Source organism: Anomaloglossus baeobatrachus, chromosome 4 (assembly GCF_048569485.1).
Source record: "Anomaloglossus baeobatrachus isolate aAnoBae1 chromosome 4, aAnoBae1.hap1, whole genome shotgun sequence".
NCBI lineage: Eukaryota > Metazoa > Chordata > Amphibia > Anura > Aromobatidae > Anomaloglossus > Anomaloglossus baeobatrachus.
The window spans coordinates 30666304-30687561 of NC_134356.1; the positions used below are offsets into that span (position 1 = coordinate 30666304).

A 21258-nucleotide genomic window follows, 5' to 3' on the forward strand; every position below is an offset into this window, starting at 1 on the left:
GGGAAAGGTCTTCCCTTGGTTACCCGATGTTTACGCTGGTTACAGCTTACCGCAGCTGCCAGTGCCGGCTCCTGCTCGCTTCATTTCGTCGCTCTCTCGCTGTCACACACAGCGATGTGTGTGTCACAGCGGGAGAGTGACAACCAAAAAATGAAGCTGGACATTCAGCAACGACCGGCGACCTCACAGCAGGGGCCAGGTCGTTGCTGGATGTCACACACAGCGACAGCGACGGGACGTCGCTGCAACGTCACAGAAAATGGTGACGTAGCAGCGACGTCGTTGTCGTTGTCGCTGTGTGTGACACCAGCTTTAGTTTAATGTGTCAATGTTAGGCAACGCCTTGTGGGAACAGAGGTCTTCAAGAGTTAATGGATATTTCTGCATGACAGAGTTTACGGCACTTGGATAGTTCAGAACTCAAGATTCAATCCTGACGTGATGGATGTTGTCTCACATCAACACCTCATCTGTGGCTTTCAATGAAATCTTCTCAGGAGCAGTGGTGCCTGTGATCCTAATTAGCTCCATAGCCTTCTCCAATGCATGACATCATAACAACCAATCCTGGCCTCTACCTTCAAGCTCCTTCCCTCGGATACGCTCTCTAGAGCATGCAAGAAAGGTCTTAGTGGTTGATGGTCCTTAATGTTTCTGAGCTGTGTGTGCGGCACATGATGTATTAGTGCTGTTTTTTAGCTTTTACAAGCTGTTGAAATGTCACATGTGACTGACAGGGTCGGTACTTCTAAACTAGTGGGAGTCAAACCCTTCTTGGCATTGTGGTACCTTCTTGGGAGATCTGTAGGAAACATAATTCCACAAAGCCCAAAATCCTTTTACACCAAATATTCCAAATTTAGTATTTTATGAATTTTTTTTTAGAGCGTCATCATTCCCACCATCATATTTTATGAAGATTATTACTCTCCACAACATTATTTTTTGGCAATCTATGTGGAGAAATGCTGGAAAAAAATATTCCTATTACTAGGAGGAGGAGGTTTGAATTTGGATTCCATCGTTAGTGTTTATGTACAGTGGGGAAAATAAATATTTGATACGCTGCCGATTTTGCAAGTTTTCCCACTCACAAAGAATGGCGAGGTCTGCAATTTTTATCATAGGTACCTTCAACTGTGACATACAGAATCTAAAAAAAAAATCACATTGTATGGTTTTTATGATACAATGGAAAAACAGATCTTAATATTTGGTAGAAACCTTTGTTTGCAGTTACAGAGGTCCAGGTTTGCACACACTGCAGCAGAGATTTTGGCGACTCCTCCTTATAGATCTTCTCCAGATCTTCCAGGTTTCGGTGCTGTTACTGAGCAACATTGAGTTTCTGCTTCCTCCATAGATTTTCTATTGGGTTCAGGTCTGGAGTCTGGCTAGGCCACTCCAGGACCTTGAAATTCTTCTTATGGAGCCGCTCCTTAGTTGCCCCGACTGTGTATTTTGGGTCATTGTTCACACACTCAATCACTCACACTCCAACCTCTCCACCATGGCCAAAACCAAAGAGTTCTATAAGGACACCATGGACAAAATTGTAGACCTGCACAAGGCTGGGATGGGCTACAATACAATAGGCAAGCAGCTTGGTGAGAAGGCAACAACTGTTGGTGCAATTATTAGAAAATGGAAGAAACATTAGATGACTGTCAATCTTAATTGGTTTGAGGCTCCATTCAAAATCTTGTATCATGGGGCTAAAGATGATTCTGAAAAAGGTCAGGAATCAGCCCAGAACTACACAGGAGGACCTGGTCAATGACCTGAAGAGAGCTGTGACCCCAATCTCAAAGATTACCATTGGTAACACATTACGCCGTCATGGTGTAAAATCTTGCAGGGCACACGAGGTCCTCCTGCTCACACCAGTTCCTGTCCAAGCCCGTTTGAAGTTCACCTATGACCATCTGGATGATCCAGAGGAGGCATTGGAGAAGGTCATGTGGTCAGATGAGAGCAAAACAGAACTTTTTGGTATCAACTCCAGTTGCCGTATTTGGAGGAAGAAGAAGGAAGAGTACAACCCCAAGAACAATGTCTCAACCGTGAAGTATGGGGATGGAAACATCATACTTCAGGTATGCTTTACTGCAAAGTGGACAGGATGACTATACCGTATTTAAGGGAGAATGGAAGGGGTCATGTATCGTAAGATTTTGGCCAACAACCTCCTTCCCTCAGTAAGAGCATTGAAGATGAGTCGTGGCTGGGTCTTCCATCATGACAATGACCCAAAACACACAGTCAGGGCAACTAAGGAGCGGCCCCGTAAGAAGCATCTCAAGGTCCTGGAGTGGCCTAGCCAGTCTCCAAACCTGAACCCAATAGAAAATCTTTGTAGGGAGATGAAACTCCATATTATCCAGTGACAGCCCTGAAACCTGAAAAATCTGGAGATCTGTATGGAGGAGTGACATGAAAGATCTGGAGAAGATCTGTATGGAGGAGTGATCTGAAAGATCTGGAGAAGATCTGTATGGAGGAGTGACCTGAAAGATCTGGGGAAGATCTGTATGGAGGAATGACCTGAAAGATCAGGAGAAGATCTGAATGGAGGAGTGACCTGAAAGATCTGGAGATCAGTATGGAGGAGTGGCCTGAAAGATCTGGAGAAGATCAGTATGGAGGTGTCACCAAAATCCCTGCTGAAATGTGTGCAAACCTGGTCAAGATCTACCGGAAACGTCTGACCTCTGTAATTGCAAACAAAAAAATATTTTTGAAAGTAATTACTAAAGGCTACTTTACACGCTGCGATATCGGTCCCGATATCGCTAGCGTGGGTACCCGCCCCCATCTGTTGTGCGACACGGGCAAATCGCTGCCCGTGCCGCACAACATCGCGCAGACCCGTCACACATACTTACCTGCCCGGCGACGTCGCTGTGACCAGCGAACCGCCTCCTTTCTAAGGGGGCGGTCCGTGCGGCGTCACAACAACGTCACTGAGCGACCGCCCAATAGAAGCGGAGGGGCGGAGATGAGTGGCCGGAACATCCCGCCCACCTCCTTCCTTCCTCATAGCGGCCGGGAGGCAGGTAAGGAGAGGTTCCTCGTTCCTGTGGCGTCACACATAGCGATGTGTGCTGCCGCAGGAGCGACGAACTACATCGTTACTGCTGCAGTAACGATAATCGAGAATGGACCCCCATGTCACCGATGAGCGATTATGCACGTTTTTGCAACGATGCAAAATCGCTCATCGGTGTCACACGCAGCAACATCGCTAATGCGGCCGGATGTGCGTCACAAATTCCGTGACCCCAACGACTCCGCATTAGCGATGTCGCAGCGTGTAAAGCCCCCTTAACTCTACATTTTTCATGACAAAATTTTTGCACATTGGTGCAAATTTTTCAATCTACTTATCTTTTTGGTTTGGATGACAAACTTATGAAGCCCCCATATGAGTGCACATGTGAATGTGTTGACAAAAAGTGGTTTTGAAGTTGTACCGAATAGGACTTTTTTGTGCAGAGTGTGACTTTTTACACTAGTTTCCATAGACCAATTTTTCTTCGATCCGCCCTCATTTTTCTAGTCGTTTCCAACTCGTCGACGGAAAATTATTATTTTTTTTTGTTAATGTGGGCATGGTTGATAACTAGACATTTTTGTGTGTAGTCATGTTGCAAATATGTGTGTGTTTGGGTTGCAGTCTTCTCTGAATCTTATTCGTAGTCTCTTTCTACAGCCAGGATCTTGCCACTTTTGAGTTCTGAATGGGGTTTTCGAGAGAACGTCTGAAGGCTGCCAGGGCATGTTTAACATTTCTGTAATACCAAAGTCATCTTTTTACATTTAACGTTTGATGAGGAGTGGTGAGGAGGAATCGTGGAAATTAAATATATAATAACCTACGAAAAAATGTATGCAGTCAGTCATCGACTTTACCCAGAGTTCCTGGCACGAGAAGCTAACTGTCAGACCTTGGCTCGGACCATCAAATGATTAGAAAACCGAGCTTCTATGTATAAATGTTTTCTTCCACTCCTTGGCTTTGACATGGGCTAGTCGACAGGCGCAGGATGGTACTAGAAATTGTTACGGACGTAAAGGAATCGTTGTGATATACTTAAAGCCAGTGTAAAAATAATATTTTAAACTAAACTCGAAAAAAATTGCCACATCTCTGATGACCAATAGTCATTGGGTTCTCAACATCATAATATGGGCCAAATGGGCAATTGCCCTCGTTAGGGACCTCTGTTGACTTTCTGGTCGTCCTATCTCCTTCCAAGTTTCATAGCCACGGTTGTGGTGTTAATTGATACTGTACAGCGGTATTATTTGAACCCTCTGTTAATTGGCACTTTATGGTACTACAAGGGAAGGCAGTATTTTGTGGAAACAGTACGGCACAGTCATTTGGTTGGGGTTTTTGCTATTACATAGTAGTGCATTGATGGTTTATGGCCAAGGTCTACTGTCTATTTGCTACTTCCCCAGTTGTAAAGTGCCGTGTCTACTGGGCATTTCTGAGTAAAGCCCTTGGAACAAGCACCCATGTTGAGAATGACCCTGGCCTGCCTTGTTTGTTTCTGAAAATGTCTGAGTGAAGCCAGTCCCACCCTTGGGACAAGCACCAATGTCGTGAATGACCGTGTCCTGCCTCATTTGTTTCTGAAAATGTGTGAGTGAAGCGGGTCCTACCCTTACGACAAGCACCCATGTTGAGAATAACCCTGTCCTGCCTCGTTTCTTTCTGAATTTCCCATGGAACAGAATGGAGTCAGTTGAGAAAAGCCAACTATTCTTTCATCATCAATGGTTGCCCCCTCATCAGGTGGGACAGGGCCTGGAGGACTAAAAAGTACTCTTAGACCCCAAAGTCATATCAACTGATAGTATGATAGGGGAACGATTAAAGAATTTATATTGGGGCCCACAAGCTTTAGTTTACTCTTCAGGTTGAAACTTCCTACAGCCTGAGGGGAAGCCTAAAAGTTGTTTGCTTCGATACAAATTCTGTCCCAACCTCGATGTCAGGCGAGGTTGATACTAACTCCTTCCTAGTCTCATAGCATCGGTTGTGGTATTAATTGGTACTGTACGGCGGTATTATTTGAACCCTATGAAACTCTATGAGACAGTCATTTGGTTGGGGCATTTGCTATTGCATAGTAGGGGATTAAGGGTTTATGGCCAAGGTCTATTGTCTATTTGCTACTCCCCCAATTGTAAAGTATTGTGGATATTTCGTTTCTACAGGGCATTTCTGAGTGAAGCCAGTCCTACCCTTGGGGCAAGCAGCCATGTGGAGCATGATCCTGTCCTGCCTCGTTCGTCTCTGAAAATGTTTGAGTGAAGCCGGTCCTAGCCTTGGGACAAGCACCCATGTCGAGAATAACCCTGTCCTGCCTTGTTTGTTTCTGAATTTCCCATGGAACAGAATGGAGAGAGTCAGTTGAAAGAAGCCAACTCTTCTTTCTTCATCAATGGTTGCCACCTCATCTGGTGGGACAGGGTCTGGAGAACTAAAAAGTACTCTTTGATCTCAGAGTCATATCAGCCAATGGTATGATGGGGGAACTATTAAATAATTTATATTGGTTCCCACAAGCTTTAGTTTACTCTTCAGGATGAGACTTCCCACAGCCTGAGGGGAAGCGTTAAGGTTATTTGCCTCGACACAAATTCTGTCCCAACCTCGATGTCAAGTGAGGTTGATATACTAACTCCTTCCTGATATGCCATGTCTACTGGGCATGTTTGGGTGAAACCGGTCATACCCCTGGGACAAGCAGCCATGTTGACAATGACCCTGTCCTGCCTCGTTTGTTTCTGAATTTCCCAAGGAACAGAATGGAGATAGTTGAGAGAAGCCAACAATTCTTTCTTCATCAATGGTTGCCCTCTCATCAGATGGGACAGGGCCTGGAGGACTAAAAAGTATTCTTGGACCCCAGAGTCATATCAACCTATGGTATAATGGGGGAACTATTAAAGAATTTATATTGGGACTCACAAGCTTTAGTTTACTCTTCAGATTGAGACTTCCCAAACCTTGAGGAGAAACCTTAAGGTAGTTTGCCCCGATACAAGTTCTGTCCCAACCTTGATGTCACGGGAGTTTGAAACTGTTTACGTTTACATAGAAGTAAATTCTAATCTAAGACTGCTTTATTTTTTTAAGAGTTCTCTTAAATTTCTTGAATATTTTCCCTATACATACATGACAGATGTCCTTTAATCCGACACACAGTCTACATCAATGTACTAGTGGCCCCGTATGACACATTACATATAGCGGTGTTTATGTTGGACTGCATAGACAAAGAATGTGCCCTAATGACAGTGAGAGGCCCGTCTCTTTCAGATGTTCTTGCATGACAGCGACATTACGTACCTTTCAGGTCATACAAGAATGAGAAGGATTTAAGATATTCATTGTGCGTAAATACACTCACTCAGGAATCTGAACATAAATGTTTTCTTGCTCATCTTGTCATTATGTAATAGTTGGTCCTAGCAGTTTGGGACTCAAGCCTACTCCATATCTTGAGGATACACCCTTCAGTTGCTATGTTTTGGTTGTGGTTGAACCTCAGATTGCTCAATTCTTCTTAACTTTTACCATGAAAACAGATGTTTTAGATGGGGTTGTTATTGAACTAGTGTTTTCTTCAAGGGGTGATGAGGTGATGGCAACAAGTGCGAAGATGGTGGGGCATGGCGGTGACTACTAGCTATATTAATAGACAACTCATGTACTGTGTATACTCATGGATGATGTACCCAGTAACATCAAAGATGGTGCTACATCTCTACCAGCTTAAGGAAAGGACAACCTAAATGTCCACTCTTAAAGGATAAGATGATGGACCCAGACACTATAAAGATGGCAGTTTGGGGTTTACTATCCCTAGGAATGGGCACCAAGAGGTGTACACTCCTAGAAAATAGGATGGTGGCTACAAAGATGGTCATGTGGTGTCTATCAACTACAGCAATGGACACGTTATGTCTTCATTCAGACAAAAAGATGGTGGCCCCAGCCAGTGCCAAGATATCGGGGTGGTGTTTACTCTTACACGATAATAAGGTGGTGGTGCCAGAAAGTACAAAGATGGAGGGGTGGTATCTACCAGCTCGAAGAGATGGACACTCTATATGTACATTTCAAGACAATAAGGTGGTAGTCCCAACAAGTACATAAATAGTGGGGTGGTGTCTACCAGCTCCATGAGATAGACACTCTATGTGTACACTCCAAGACAATAAGGTGGTGGCCCCAGCAAGTGCAATTATGGTGGAGTGGCGTCTACAAGTTCCAAGAATAGATATTGCTACATCCATATCTGAACTTGCTCCTACTTCTGTAGCTGTTGCTAGATGGTGCGGCAGCTTCATTGTAAATGACGTGGGGTGACACTAGACCAGTTCTGGCACTTGTGATGTCCAGGCAAGGAGCTCGTGGGTAAATACCTGAGCATTATTAGCTCCCTACTGTGAGCATTGGGTGGGAGCCGCACTCTATATAAACCCCTAAAAGTCTGTTTCCAGTTGTCAGCAATAGGTTTCTATTAAGCCAGTTCACTCCTGTTCCCAGCTTTCACTCACTGAATCAACCGGCTTATTCCTAAGCTTTTGTTTTGGGCACCCTAATACCTCTAAATGTTTAACCTGATTTTGACCTCCTGGTTCTGACCTGGCTATCTGACTATTCTCTGCCAATCGGCTTCATCAGCCAGCAGCTACTCCGTGGACTCAACCCAGGGAGCCCTCCATAGCTTCAAATCTCAGTATAGGGGTTAAAGGGTGAAAGCCAAGATTTCCCTGGGAGTTGTCAGACACAGTGGCTTTCGAAAAGCCTGGCCATAGAAGCCCTATTAAGTGCTGACAGCCTTTTATTGACACGGCTGTTAATGATGCACCTTGTGATGATATTGTAGTGGCCCCTCAAGTGTAAAGATGGTGCAGAGGTGTCTACTACCTCAAGGGATGGACATCCTATGTGTCTATTCTAGAGGACAGTAAGGTGGTGACCCCAGAAAGCATAAAGAAGGGCTTGTATTTACCGGGAGATGATGGTTCCAGAAAGAACAGAGCCAAGAATTTACACCCTGTGTGTACACTTCTAGACAATGATAAGGTGAAGGCCCCAGGTCGTGTCCACCCACACCAGGAATGCACCCCCTACCGATATGTGTACACTCCTGGTAATCAAAAACTGGTGGCCCCAGGAAATAAAAATATGAAGTGGTATCTACAAGCTCCAGGAATGGACACTCTATGTGTACACTCCTAGATGATGATGATAAGGTGGTGGCTCTATCAAGGGCAAAGATGGTGGGGTGGTGTCCACCAGCTCCAGGATTGGATGCAATATACCCCTGTGTACACTCCAAGGTGATGATGCCTGGATTTGACTAATCTGAATTTGAGAATAATCATTGATAGGACTAATCTTGTATTATTTTTTGTAATTCCCATATTCATGATGCCTTTGTGTTTTGTCTCTGCAGGTAGCAGGGAAGCCGCCTTCACCTACGCCATCACTGCTGCTGGGGTAGCACATGCTGTAACCTCCGCCTGCAGCCAAGGAAATTTTAGTAACTGTGGCTGTGACCGAGAGAAGCAAGGCTACTACAATCAAGAAGAAGGTTGGAAATGGGGAGGATGTTCTGCCGATATCAAATATGGTATTGAATTCTCCAGGAAGTTTGTGGATGCCAGAGAAATAAGAAAAAGTGCCCGGCGGCTCATGAACCTTCACAATAACGAAGCTGGAAGAAAGGTATTCTAGATCAGGGTAAACAAGTCACATTTATTGGTCAGTGATATTGGGGAACCTTTTTGCCATGTAAAGATCCTAATCCACTCAGATATGGTGCCCCAAAAACCTTATGCCTTGGTGGTAAGACCTTCTTCTAACTCAGGAGGTATTCCTTTTTGTGCCTCATGTTCTAGAGCAGGGATCCGCAACCTGTGGCTCGGGAGGCACATTTGACTCACAAGCCCATGATGTGTGGTTCACGGCTGTCTTCCAGCTTGGTGCCTAAGCATCAGGTCTAGCAAACAGCTATAAAGAGCATGTCTCCAGATGGTGACTTTTGTGAGTAGCCCACTTGGAATAGCAGATAGTAAAGGTGGTAAGGTAGGAACCCCTGAAACTTGATGGACTGTCTAAGTGTGATTTCTGTAGAAAAGCTTTGGCTATCATTATACCAGTAAAGGGGGCTCTTGGTATCACTAAAGTGAGGCGGGTGGGAGCTGGATATGGCTCTCAACCCTCTCTCAAAGCTTGACCCTCTTTCAGAGCTAAATGTGACTCTCAAGGTCAGAAACGTTTGTGGACCTTTCTTCTAGAGGAACATTGAACCCGTAATCACACACCATGCCACAGTGATGGGGTACAGACAAATTCAACAAATTTCTTGAAACAATCGGGAGGTTAGTGAAAAAATGGGAGACATCTCGGAGTACTGAAGAGTTGGCAAATCTTCACGGGCTGAAGAAACCTAGTACAAAGCAGGTTTATGAAGCTTTGGTGGCCCCCAAATCTATGCTCAGGGGTTTTTGATTGACTATGGTCTTAAAAACTATTGACACACTTCAGCAACTCACGAAGCTTCACAATCACACAGCGCTGCGGAATATTATGGCGCTATATAAACAAAATATCACTTGTATGGGTAAATATTCCAAGGTTGCCCTTCCATTTTGTCTACAGCCTCTTTTGATAATGGACTCTCCCATACAACAGTTGGAATCATGTACAGTTTTCTCAAAAACTGGCCTCGTCTATGGCTCAGAATTTATTCATTTTGTTTACACAGTTTGCTTCCTGGTTACTATTTGTGGCATTATTAACAATAAACGGTGGGGTCATTACGCCAAGGTCTGATAGAAGTTAGCTTTCGCTGACTCCGCTTGGCTTACACGATTACAGAGTTCGACTGAAACCAGAGCCATAATTAAAAGTTCTGGACCCCGATGTAAAAACCTGTAACGCGGTCCAATTCAAAAAGTCTCAGGACCTAATAATCTTATTCTTTCATGTCGTAAACAATCCTATTCTGGGTTTCCTTTGTTGTGTCTCAAACATGTCTCATGAGAACCAACCACCGATGTTGGACTGGCCCAACGGAGTCCTGGAGACTCTCCAGGTGGACCCAACAATATCAATATGAGCCTAATAAAACATCATACCAAAGATCAACTAGAAGACAACCCCATTTGAAGCTTACTTGCCACTACCACGTATTTCTTTTTAGATTTTTTCATAAATTACCTATTAGATCTTGCTATTATGTCCTGGGACTACAAGGATAACCATGCATATAAATGATGGTAGCCCCTCAGAATCCTTCACGGAACTCTAGTCCAACCATTTAGCTTCTCCACTTGGTGCAAACCTTTTGAGGTTTTTTATTATGAATACATACATTACTGCCTTCTTATAGGCAGATTTGAGGTACCAGATCCTGCCAGGCATATTGGTTGCCTTTAAAATATCTAGAAGTAAACATAATATAGAAAAAAAAAGCTAAAATATATGTGTAATGATAACTCACAATGCCTACTTGTGAAAATGTTCTTTTGGCAATGGGCTAACCACAAAAATTTTAGTAATCATCTGTAGAGATGAGCGAACCCATGGAAGTTCAGTTAGGTGGGTTCAGCCGGACTTTAGATAAAGTTTGGTTTGAGACCAAGGACTTGACCTGAACCCCAATGCAGTCACCAATTGGGCAGTTCGGGTCTCCACCCAATCATCTGTAATCAGGTAGGAAACCAGGCAGTAAATGCTCAACTTCCCTGCACTGTCCCGATAGGGGAAATGAGGTATTACACATGCCCATGTTAATCAATAGGTGTTTTGGTCTTCCAAGGCAAGAGATGTCCTTCAGATCTTCTCTCTACCCTTGTAAAGAGCTGAGGAGCCTGAACATGGGGACTCCTTTTTAGAACTGAGATTTGGATATATGAAAATGGGTTTTCTGTATTGGATAAAACCTTTAAGAACCAATTTTGTCTGCAATTAAAGGACCACCCAGAAATGACCCCTTTGACCTCTAATCTCCAACTACAAGACCTAACTACATGGTCAGGAAAGGGGTTAATGACTTAAGTATCCCTCTAAAAATGTCCATGGGTGTGAAAGGTGAAATAGAGTTGTAAATAGTGCATACCGAATGCCAATCATTTGCCTAGAGGGAGCCGCTTCAATCTTCTGAACGAGCTGCACAATTACTGGTGTGACGGTGTAGACCTGTCAACGAAACAATGGTCCTTGTTACATAGTGGAGCAGAAGAGACGTAGTGTGATGAGTTTGGACAGGGGAATTTACACCTTGGCCTTGTTTTCCTCCTATATACAGAATGTGCCTGATCTGACCTCATAGATTAGTGAAATGGAGTTGATGAAGTTGTGACAGGCATGGAAACGTCAATATATTAGTACCTACTTTCCTTGGAGATCTAGTTGGGTGAGCAATGCTTTCTGGGAAAAAGTATGCAAATTAAAAACCGTCTCGCTACTGCCACTTATAGGTAGCTCCCCTGTAAATCAATATCTGACCCTATAATGACTAGTGTGTTTTGTTCCTAAATAATCTAGCACTTGTTAAAGCGGTGATTTCATGGCCATATTGTCACGGGGTGGCAGGGGATAATACGGGACTGGTGCTCCTAAACTGGTCCCTAGATGTCTCTGATCTCAGAGATACGTTTGATGATGACGATGTGAGGGCCGCCTTCCTACCCCTGTTCCTGACCAGCCCTGATCTAGTACTTCCTTGCTCCCTACCCCGAAGGTGGAGGAAGGGGCAGGACAGGAGTGTGTAAACACCAATAGTGATAGATAAACAGGGGAGACCGAAACTCTATCTCACAACACGTTCACACAGAGTAATCACAGAGTAATCAGAGTCTGTAGTGTGAACAGCGTCTGATGCCACCATGACACTCAGCAAGTCTAGAGCAAAACGCCATGTGACAGTACCCCTCCCTCTATGAGGGGCCTGTGGACCTTCACAACCAAGTCATTTCAGATGATGGTGATGAAATGCCCTCACCAGATCGTCACATGGATATCAGAGGCTGGTGACCAAGTCCTCGCCTCAGTACCATAACCCTGCCCAGGAACCAATTACTGTAGAGAACAATTAATGAGCCGAGAATCTATAATTCTCGATACCTGGAACTCCAGCCATCCATCAACTAAGACTAGAGGTGCAGGGGTGGGAAGAGGAGCTTCTGAACTCACAAATTTCTTTAATGGATATTTGTGGAACACATTACGGATTTTGTATGAAGCTGGTAAGGCTGAATATAATGTCACGGGTTGACAGGGGATACCAGGGGATCAAGGCTCCTAAACTGGCCCTCAAACTAGGGGAGCCCTAGTTGTCCCTGATCCCAGAGATACTTTTGATGTTGACAATGTCTGGGCCAGCTTTCCACCCCTGCTCATGCCCAGCTATGATCTAGTACCCCATCCCTCCCTACCCCAGGGGGGGCAGGGACAGGAAATTGTAAACAACAAAGGTGATAGACAAACACAGGCAACCAAAAGTCTGTCATTCAGCACACCCACACAGAGTAATCAGAGTTTGTGGTGGTTTGTCTGATGCTGCCATGACACTTGGTGAGTCTAGAGCAAAACGCCACGTGATAGTACCCTTCCCTCTGTGAGGGGCCACTGGGCCCTCAGGGCCAGGTCTCTTCAGATGACAACGATGAAATACCCTCACCAGACCGTCCCAAGGATATCAGGGGCTGGTACCCAAGTCCTCTCCTCAGGACCATAACCCACTCAGTGAACCAGGGACTGTAGAGAACGACGAACGAGACGAGAATCTATAATTCTCGATACCTGGAACTTCAGCGATCTATCAACTAAGACCGGAGGTGGAGGGGTGGGAAGTATTAGTCACGACACATGGTAGGTGTGACAACCCCAGAGTGAGGCCCAACTTACGCCTTTGAAAACCGCCGTTGGAGAAGCCTCGGGTACTCCGTTGGCCTATTCAGACCCGGTCTACTTTATGCAGCCATTTGCTATTTTTCCGCCATAAATCAGCCTAGCTATAATTCAGAGGCTGGAATCTGTAAACTGTGATCTCCACTTGTCCTATAAAACATCTCATGAAATTTTTATTGCTTATATTTCTTAGGTGGCATTTCTCTCAACATAGGCCTAAGGCGTTTCCACCTGCCCTGGCGCTACCTGCCGGTTTACCTGCCGTCATCTAAATTTATAGAACCCTTGACAAGTCCTTACCCAAAACTGCAGCCCCCGCTGACAAGTACCTGCCTGAATAGACCGCAGGCCGTTAATAATGCCTGTATGATTACAATAGAAGGTGTCTGGATATTTGTAAAATGTATAATTATCCAGAGCAGCTCGCCCGGCTGAATTCTGCATAGAATTCCTCGCATACATGTCATTTTTTATTAGTCGAGGGCTGAGCTCATAATAATGGTGATTGACATGTAGCAGAAGGCTGTTATTTTATGTCTGCTAGGCACATACAAAAGGCCGTGTAAATTCTGCTGCAGTCAACATCTGTTACAGGAATGTGCCCCCGCCCTCCTCCCCAAGTGATCAGGGCGGCCAAAAACAAAAAAGCAGGTACAGTAAGATGTTGCCAGGCAAACCATGAGCTAGGTACGGTATCAGATCTAAGCTTTTCCTTGGGAAATGTACAAAAAAATACAATGGAAAAAGCTTATCAGCGAGTGTTTGATTTTTCTGCAGCACCCCCTCAGGGAAAATGAAGTATTACATGCTTGGATGTCCATACAGTACATGGAAATAATGAGTTCTCTGGAGGGAGACATGAACTTTTTAGCCAATCTCCATTCTGGTTATTAAGCTGCAGGTGCTTATGAGGGACACCCTTTATTTAGGTATGGTGCCCAAATTACTAAATATTGGTGGTGCATATAGCACCCAAATTAAATAACAATGATTTGTATAGATTTTCTAAAATCTTTACATCATAGATATATCTATATGATATGCAAACACATATAGCTATCTATAAACATATATATCTCACATACTTAATACATATACTGTACAGTATATATGTATATTAGCAGAAGGAAGCAACTGTTTTCCAGCATAACCTTGTGTGCGGCTTGATTCATACGTCCTTCGCAAAGATGTTTGTTGAATTTTCTTTACCTAATTTTCAACTTTACCCAACACCCCGTCATGTTATGGTTAGACGGAGACCTGGAGAGGCGTACACACCACAGTGTCTTGCACCCACTGTGAAATTTGATGGAGGATCGGTGATGATCTGGGGATGCTTCAACAAGTCTGGAATTGGGCAGATTAAACTTTGTGAAGAACGTATGAATCAAGCCGCATACAAGGTTATCCTGAAAAAACAGTTCCTTCCTTCTGTTCAGGCAATGTTCCCCAACTCTGAGGACTGGTTTTTCCAGCAGGACAATGCGCCATGCCACACAGCTAGGTGATTCAATGTGTGGATGAAGGCCCACCACATCAAAACCCTGTCATGGCCAGCCCAATCTCCAGACCTGAACCCCATTGAAAACATCTGGAATGTAATCAATCACAAGCCATCAAACAAAGAACTGCTTATATTTTTGCACCAGGAGTGGTATAAGGTATTTTCGACCGCAAGTGCGCTAATCTTTCAGACTCAAGAAATTTCTTGAGAAAAATCCTTTTTCTAGTGTGAACAGAGCCTAAAGGCCGCTTTACACGCTACGATTTATCTGACGATCTCAGTAGCGATGTGACACACCCAGATCGTAGTTACGATTTGCCGAGATCGCACATAGGTCGTTTAGTAGCGGTCACACGTACACATCTCACCAACGACGCAACAGCGATCAGCGATATATTGTTTCACCAAGGCGGTCGTGTGGATGTTGTTCGTCGTTGGCAGGGTGTCAAACATAGCAATATCTCTGCTGCGTTCAAAACGACGACCAATATTTTGAAACTGAACGAGGTGTCAGCGATCAACGATTTTCAACCTATTTGCGTTCGTAGGTGTCACACGCAACGGCGTCGCTAACGATGCCGGATGTGCGTCACGGAATCCGTGACCCCGATGGCATATCGTCAGATACAATGTAGCATGTAACGTCGCCTTTATTCTTGACAAAAAAATAACATTTATTTACATATAATTCTTTCATCATACCCTGCACCTACACATGTACATACACAAAGTGCACATGCCATACATACCAGCCAGTTTTCTCTCCAGTTCCTATAGACTCCTGGAATTAAAGTACCTTTGGTGAAATCATGATCACATATCATATTTCACCAAAGGTCTTGAGACAGCTCATTGGTTTCACCCATCAAGAGAAGTTTCTTGTGTGGCATCTTAGTAATGAAACACCTCATAAGAATCCAAAATGCTAAGGGACCCTAAAAGAGGGAGGATCATGGGAAACTCCCACCCCCAACACTCCAACAATCCTGCAAAATCAAGCTTTTTTTTCAGGGTAGGTCTTATTTTCGGAGGACACACAAAATTGTATGTGCATTTATTCTTTCTGACTGCTCCTCATGGGAGGAGCTTTCTCCAGACCTTATTGTTGCCACCTACTAGGATTCCACACAGTATAAGCTGCTAAAAGGGGCAGGTGAAAGGAAGTAACAACTTCTCTTAGTACTTTTTTGGCTCAGAAAAGTAGTCGCCACTGCTCAAACTCACTTGGCTCCTATTTTAGAATATCTTTACCCTATTGGTTGTAACTCCCATCTATGCACAAGACTATAATTCAGTACAATTAAGATTTGGACAGTCTTGACGGAAGACCTGTTGTCAGGGAACTGTAACATTAACTCTTGCATTTGAAGGCTGAAGACAAATCCCCATTGCAAATTCCAAGACCGGGACCCAACTCCCTCTTGCATCATGTTCACTTCTAGGTCTTCACACCTGCTTTGTGTTTCAGTGCTGTATTTGGGCACCCGGAATGCAGTACATTAGCCTTAGGCAGGGCGGTTGGGATGGAAATGTGCTTTGTGCACTGGAGCAATGTATGTATTTCTGCATGTGGGGGCTTGATACGTGATTAGTACATCTGTAGTATGAAAGAGGTGACCATAGCTAATGGGTTTTCCATCTGTAATCAGGAGCTCCCTGGCAGATGCCACTGAACCTGGTGCGCTATATAGACCTTGGCTGTAGGCCAGAGGTGGGAATTCTGCGTCCTGAGCCAAACGTGGTATTGATATTCCTCACCCGGCATCATTTTCTGTGGAATCCAAATTATGAGACTGCCAAACCCTTGGAAGTATTAGATTACGGCTTAGAAAAATCATTCTGTATCAGCTTTGAGGTTCCATCCGAGACGACGGTGCAAGTATAGGATGTTGAGCAGAAGAATTAGGGTATACACAACATAGAGGAAGAGGGGGTATGCAAGGATTAGGCTTCTCACTTATTAGTGGTCAAGCAGCTATGATCATTGCTGCTTGACCACCATTGATGGCTAATCAGCAATGATCATGACCTCATCACGCTGCTGTACGCTGGGCCGTGGGGATGACGCGCCAGCACCCTGCTCCGCTGACCTTGCCTCCAGCACATAGCTAATTTGCATGTGATGCTCCTTCGCATGCAAATTAGCCAGTGTATAGTGGCTGAAGCGACACAGCCGGAACCCTCTGCTGCGGCTATGACTGGGGCCTGGTGAAGAGGGGGGCCCGACCTTGGTCCAGGGCTTTATAAAGCTAAATATTTACCCCGAGCCATGGCCGGGCTCCCTCTTCACCGGGTACCATACACCAGCCATGGTTGTCATGTCCTGATGGCGGCCCTGCACACCACCAATTCGGTCCAGATCTCCCAGTGGTCTTTTCTTTCCACGGGAACATGACATGTAGAAGACAATACACCACCATGTGATGGCCCATGGCCACCTTCATTGGTGATTTTACAAACAACTACTATTATATATTTCCAGGCAGACTCTATTTTTTTAAATTGGATGTAATGTGTAGGGGTTTAACCTAATCATCCCATGCCACTCCTGTTTATGGTCCATTGTATTTTAGCTCTACCACATCCATTTTTCTAATTTGTGTTGCTGTAGTTTGGGCCCACAAAGTTGGGCCTTAGGGTTGGGTGACCCCTTATCATTACTGGACTTAATAGTCTGGAAACCAAAAATTGAATCCTAGATCTTACAGTAGGGACTGTATAATTGTTACTTTGGACTACCTTGTCATTTTAACACACTGGTGGACCCAGTTCAAAAATATCCTAAGTTGACCCCTCCTTCACCCCTAATTATTACCTAACCATTTCCTTACTCTCCAGAGTTGTCGATAGGTTTTCCTTACTATTACATACTATTCAGATGCCCCCTAGAACTCCAAAGTTATGGCATCAGATTCCTACCATATTTCCTAAGACTTGTGAAGATTTTAGCCTTTTATGAAGACACTCCCACCGCACCTATTCCCTGCCTCTCCAAATGAAGAAATCTCCCAGGATCACCGATTTGCCAAATTTTTGAGGCAGGTTTGATGTTTCAGGAGTCTCCTCTTATTCTACGAGCCATTCAGGAGAGTTCAAAAGTATGTTTAAAAATACCCCTATATAACTTGCCGCAAAGGTCTCAATCTTCATCAAAGGGGGAGGGGGTTGTCCAGCTAAAACAAGTTAGGTGATCACTTATTGAGTGGAGAGGGTCTGACATATGGTTCAGACACCATAGCTGGGCACTTTGCCTGTTAAAATAGAGCAGCAGTTCATATGCTCAACGGCCACTATAGCGGAATCATAGAGAAGGAACGGCGCAACGTTCGGGTGTCCAACCTGCCACTCCATTTTGGAAGAGGGATAAAAGTTTTCTGTTGATGGAGCCCCAACAATAGGACTCCATCAACCAATAAGCTTTCACTAATCCTTGTTTTAACCGGACAACCCCTTTAACCACCACCACACAGGGACCCACCACAGATGTCCATTTGTACTATGGTCAAAACACCCGATGTAACTCAATCCGACATATGGTTGCCGCACTATAGTTGGACACTTTTATGCCCGTTAAAATGGAGCAACAGGGCGCATGGTCAACCGCCACTCCAGCGGAATCGTAGAGAATGAACGGAGCAACGTAAGGGTGTCCGACCTACCGCTCCATTTTGGAAGAGGGATAAAAGTTCTCTGTTGGGAATATAAGTCCCAACTATAGTACCCCCACAAACCAATAAGCTTTCACCAAAAATTGTTTAAACCGGACAACGCCTTTAACCACCATCACACAGGTGCCCACCACACGTGCCTATTTGTACTATGGTGAAAACACCCGATGTAACGCAATCTGACATATGGTTCCCCCACCAACCAATAAGATTTCAACAATCCTTGTTTTAACCGGACAACCCCTTTAATTACCATCACACAGGTGTCCACCACATGTATCCATTTGTACTATGGTCAAAATACCCGATGTAACTCAATCCGACATATGGTTCCCCCACCAACCAATAAGCTTTCACCAAACCTTGTTTAAACCGGACAACGCCTTTAACCACCATCACACAGGTGCCCACCACACGTGTCCATTTGTACTATGGTCAAAACACCCGATGTAACTCAATCCGGCATATGGTTCCCCACCAACCAATAAGCTTTCAACAATCCTTGTTTTAACCGGACAACCCCTTTAATTACCATCACACAGGTGTCCACCACACGTGTCCATTTGTACTATGGTCAAAACACCTGATGTAACTCAAGATGGCACACCTTGAGTAGGGAGGGATGTTTAGATAATGAATTTCGGTACTGTATGGTCATCATCTATAATATATGTTTTCTTCCCCCCCAACCAGGTTTTAGAAGAACAGATGAAGCTGGAATGTAAATGTCACGGGGTCTCGGGATCCTGCACCACAAAAACCTGTTGGAACACTTTGCCAAAATTTCGAGATATTGGATTTTTTTTAAAAGAGAAGTACAATGATGCCGTACACGTAGAAGTGGTGAGGGCCCACCGGCTACGCCAACCCACGTTCCTCACCGTCAAAAAAGTCAAAAATTACCAGAAGCCCATGGAAACGGATCTGGTGTACATTGACCGTTCTCCAAACTACTGCGAGGAAGACAGCAAAACGGGGAGTGTTGGGACTCAAGGCCGCCTCTGCAATCGTACCTCCCCGCACGTGGACGGTTGCGACCTAATGTGTTGCGGTCGTGGATACAACACCCACCAGTACACCAAAGTATGGCAGTGCAACTGTAAATTTCACTGGTGCTGTTTCGTCAAATGCAACACATGCAGCGAAAGGACAGAAGTTTTTACCTGCAAGTAGAGCACGACCGGTGCCCCATCAACCCTACGTTACAGGACCACTATGGCGCCATTTTGCACACGTAATTTTCTTTTTTGAAGAAAATTAGACCCTTTTGTTACAGGCAGGGAAGGAATGCTTCGTTCATTGCTGATTTCCTAGTCTACCGGGAGCATTGCACCTTTTCACGCTGGAGGGGGTTGTTGTAGATATACTTTTTTTTATTTTTAAATTATACATTTTACAAAAAAAAAAGTCTAAAAGGAAACGAGTGAGACGACGTTATATTACGGGACCGTGGAACCGCGGAGGAGGGACCAAACGGAATAAACTATAACACAAATCTCGACTATTAGCTAAACGATGTGTATCGCCTGCCAGTCACACTGGAATTATTCTAATGAACATAAAATTTTATAATTATTAATTTATGTTTTTAATAGTATGAACAAATTCTGAGCACTAACGGGTAGCTTGTGTCTTAATTCCCTACTAAATGTTAAACTTATAGTTGTCAATGAATCTTGTATATGTTTTTTTTTCTGTTATGTGCTACTGAGGGGTCCTAAATTTATTATTTTTTAATTATTTTTTTTTAGCCTTTTTTTATAATTGTATTATTTTTAGTCTTTTTTTTATAATTGTATTTCAATACAAAATTGAGTACCAGAGCAAGTGTCAATTAATACACAATTGTCGCGGCAAATCCACATAGATTGATGACGACGTCCTTGTCCCTCGCCATTACTCATTCGTCTGTCCACGTGAGACCTCAGCCGTTGCAGAAGTTTAAGCACACCATGAATGGTATATTAAACCAACTACCTACGTACTGTACCATGTTCGGTATTTGTTCAATAAATGTTTATTTTCTAGATGTTTGGATTTAAAGAGTGAATCATGAAAAAAAAAATGTTTTTTTTTTTTTGCAAAAAGTTCTTATAGGAACAAGAAGTACAAAATTAGTTTAAAAAAAAATTAAAATTAAAAGGGAACCTGTCAGGTCCAATATGCACCCAGAACCACAAGCAAATCTCGGTGTATATTGCTAATCCCTGCCTAACCGTCCCTGTATCTAGTAGCATAGATAAAGGGATCTTTAGAAAAAGGATTTCTAAAGATCCTTTATGATATGCTAATGAGTGCAGGTACAAGTCCCCTGGGTGTTAGTTCCCCCAACTAGTCCGCCCACAGGGGTGTGCTAAACTTCAATGCTGGAGAGGAAGAACTGGGTTAATGCTGCGCTGCCACCGAAGTAGTTGACTGTTAATTTAATCAATTCTTCTTTATTTTAATGTCTTCGCGTTTCAGAGGTCAGAGCCTCCTTCATGAGCCTCCGTTTTATCTAAAAAAAATCTCTAATGAATCTACTCAAACCCCGTACATATTAATATTATTATACACACTGGCCAGCACTGATTTTATGGTGTTTTGGGGCTTAATTTGCCATAGTTTTGGTTGTGGGTGTGGCTTATAATGTTGAGTAAGTAGACCTTTTTGCAAATTAGATGATTTCAGTTTCATCTAAAATGCTGGAGATGAAGAACGGGGTTAATGCTGCGCTGCCGCCGAAGTAGTTGACTGTTGATTTAATCAATTCTTCTTTATTGTAAGGTCTTCGCATTTCTGAGGTCAGAGCCTCCTTCATGAGCCTCCGTTTTATCTAAAAAAAATCTCCAATGAAGCTATTCAAACCCCGTACATGTTAATATTATTATACACACTGGCCAGCACTGATTTTATGGTGTTTTGGGGCTTAATTTGCCATAGTTTTGGTTGATCTTGGTTCCTCGTGGGTGGGGCTTATAATGTTGAGTAGGTAGACCTTTTTGCAAATTAGATTACTTCAGTTTCATGTAAAAAAAAAAATCCCTAATGAAGCTAATCAAACCCTGTACATGTCACTATTATTATACACACTGGCCAGCATTGATTTTATGGTGTTTTGGTGCTTACTTTTCCCTAGTATTTTTTTTATCTTGGTT

At 43.8% G+C, this 21258-nt stretch overlaps 1 protein-coding gene across 2 annotated transcripts in view; it reads left to right on the plus strand.

The window, feature by feature from the left end:
• The window catches only part of WNT7B (Wnt family member 7B), a 149760-nt gene extending 129610 nt beyond the window's left edge, over positions 1-20150 (plus strand). For both annotated transcript variants that reach the window (XM_075344198.1, XM_075344197.1), the window contains exons 3-4: positions 8487-8758; positions 18815-20150. In XM_075344198.1, coding sequence (XP_075200313.1) covers positions 8487-8758; positions 18815-19294 — 752 coding nt within the window. In that variant the 3' untranslated portion in view covers positions 19295-20150. The remainder of the gene's footprint in view (positions 1-8486; positions 8759-18814) is intronic.
• Positions 20151-21258: the final 1108 nt, after the last annotated feature.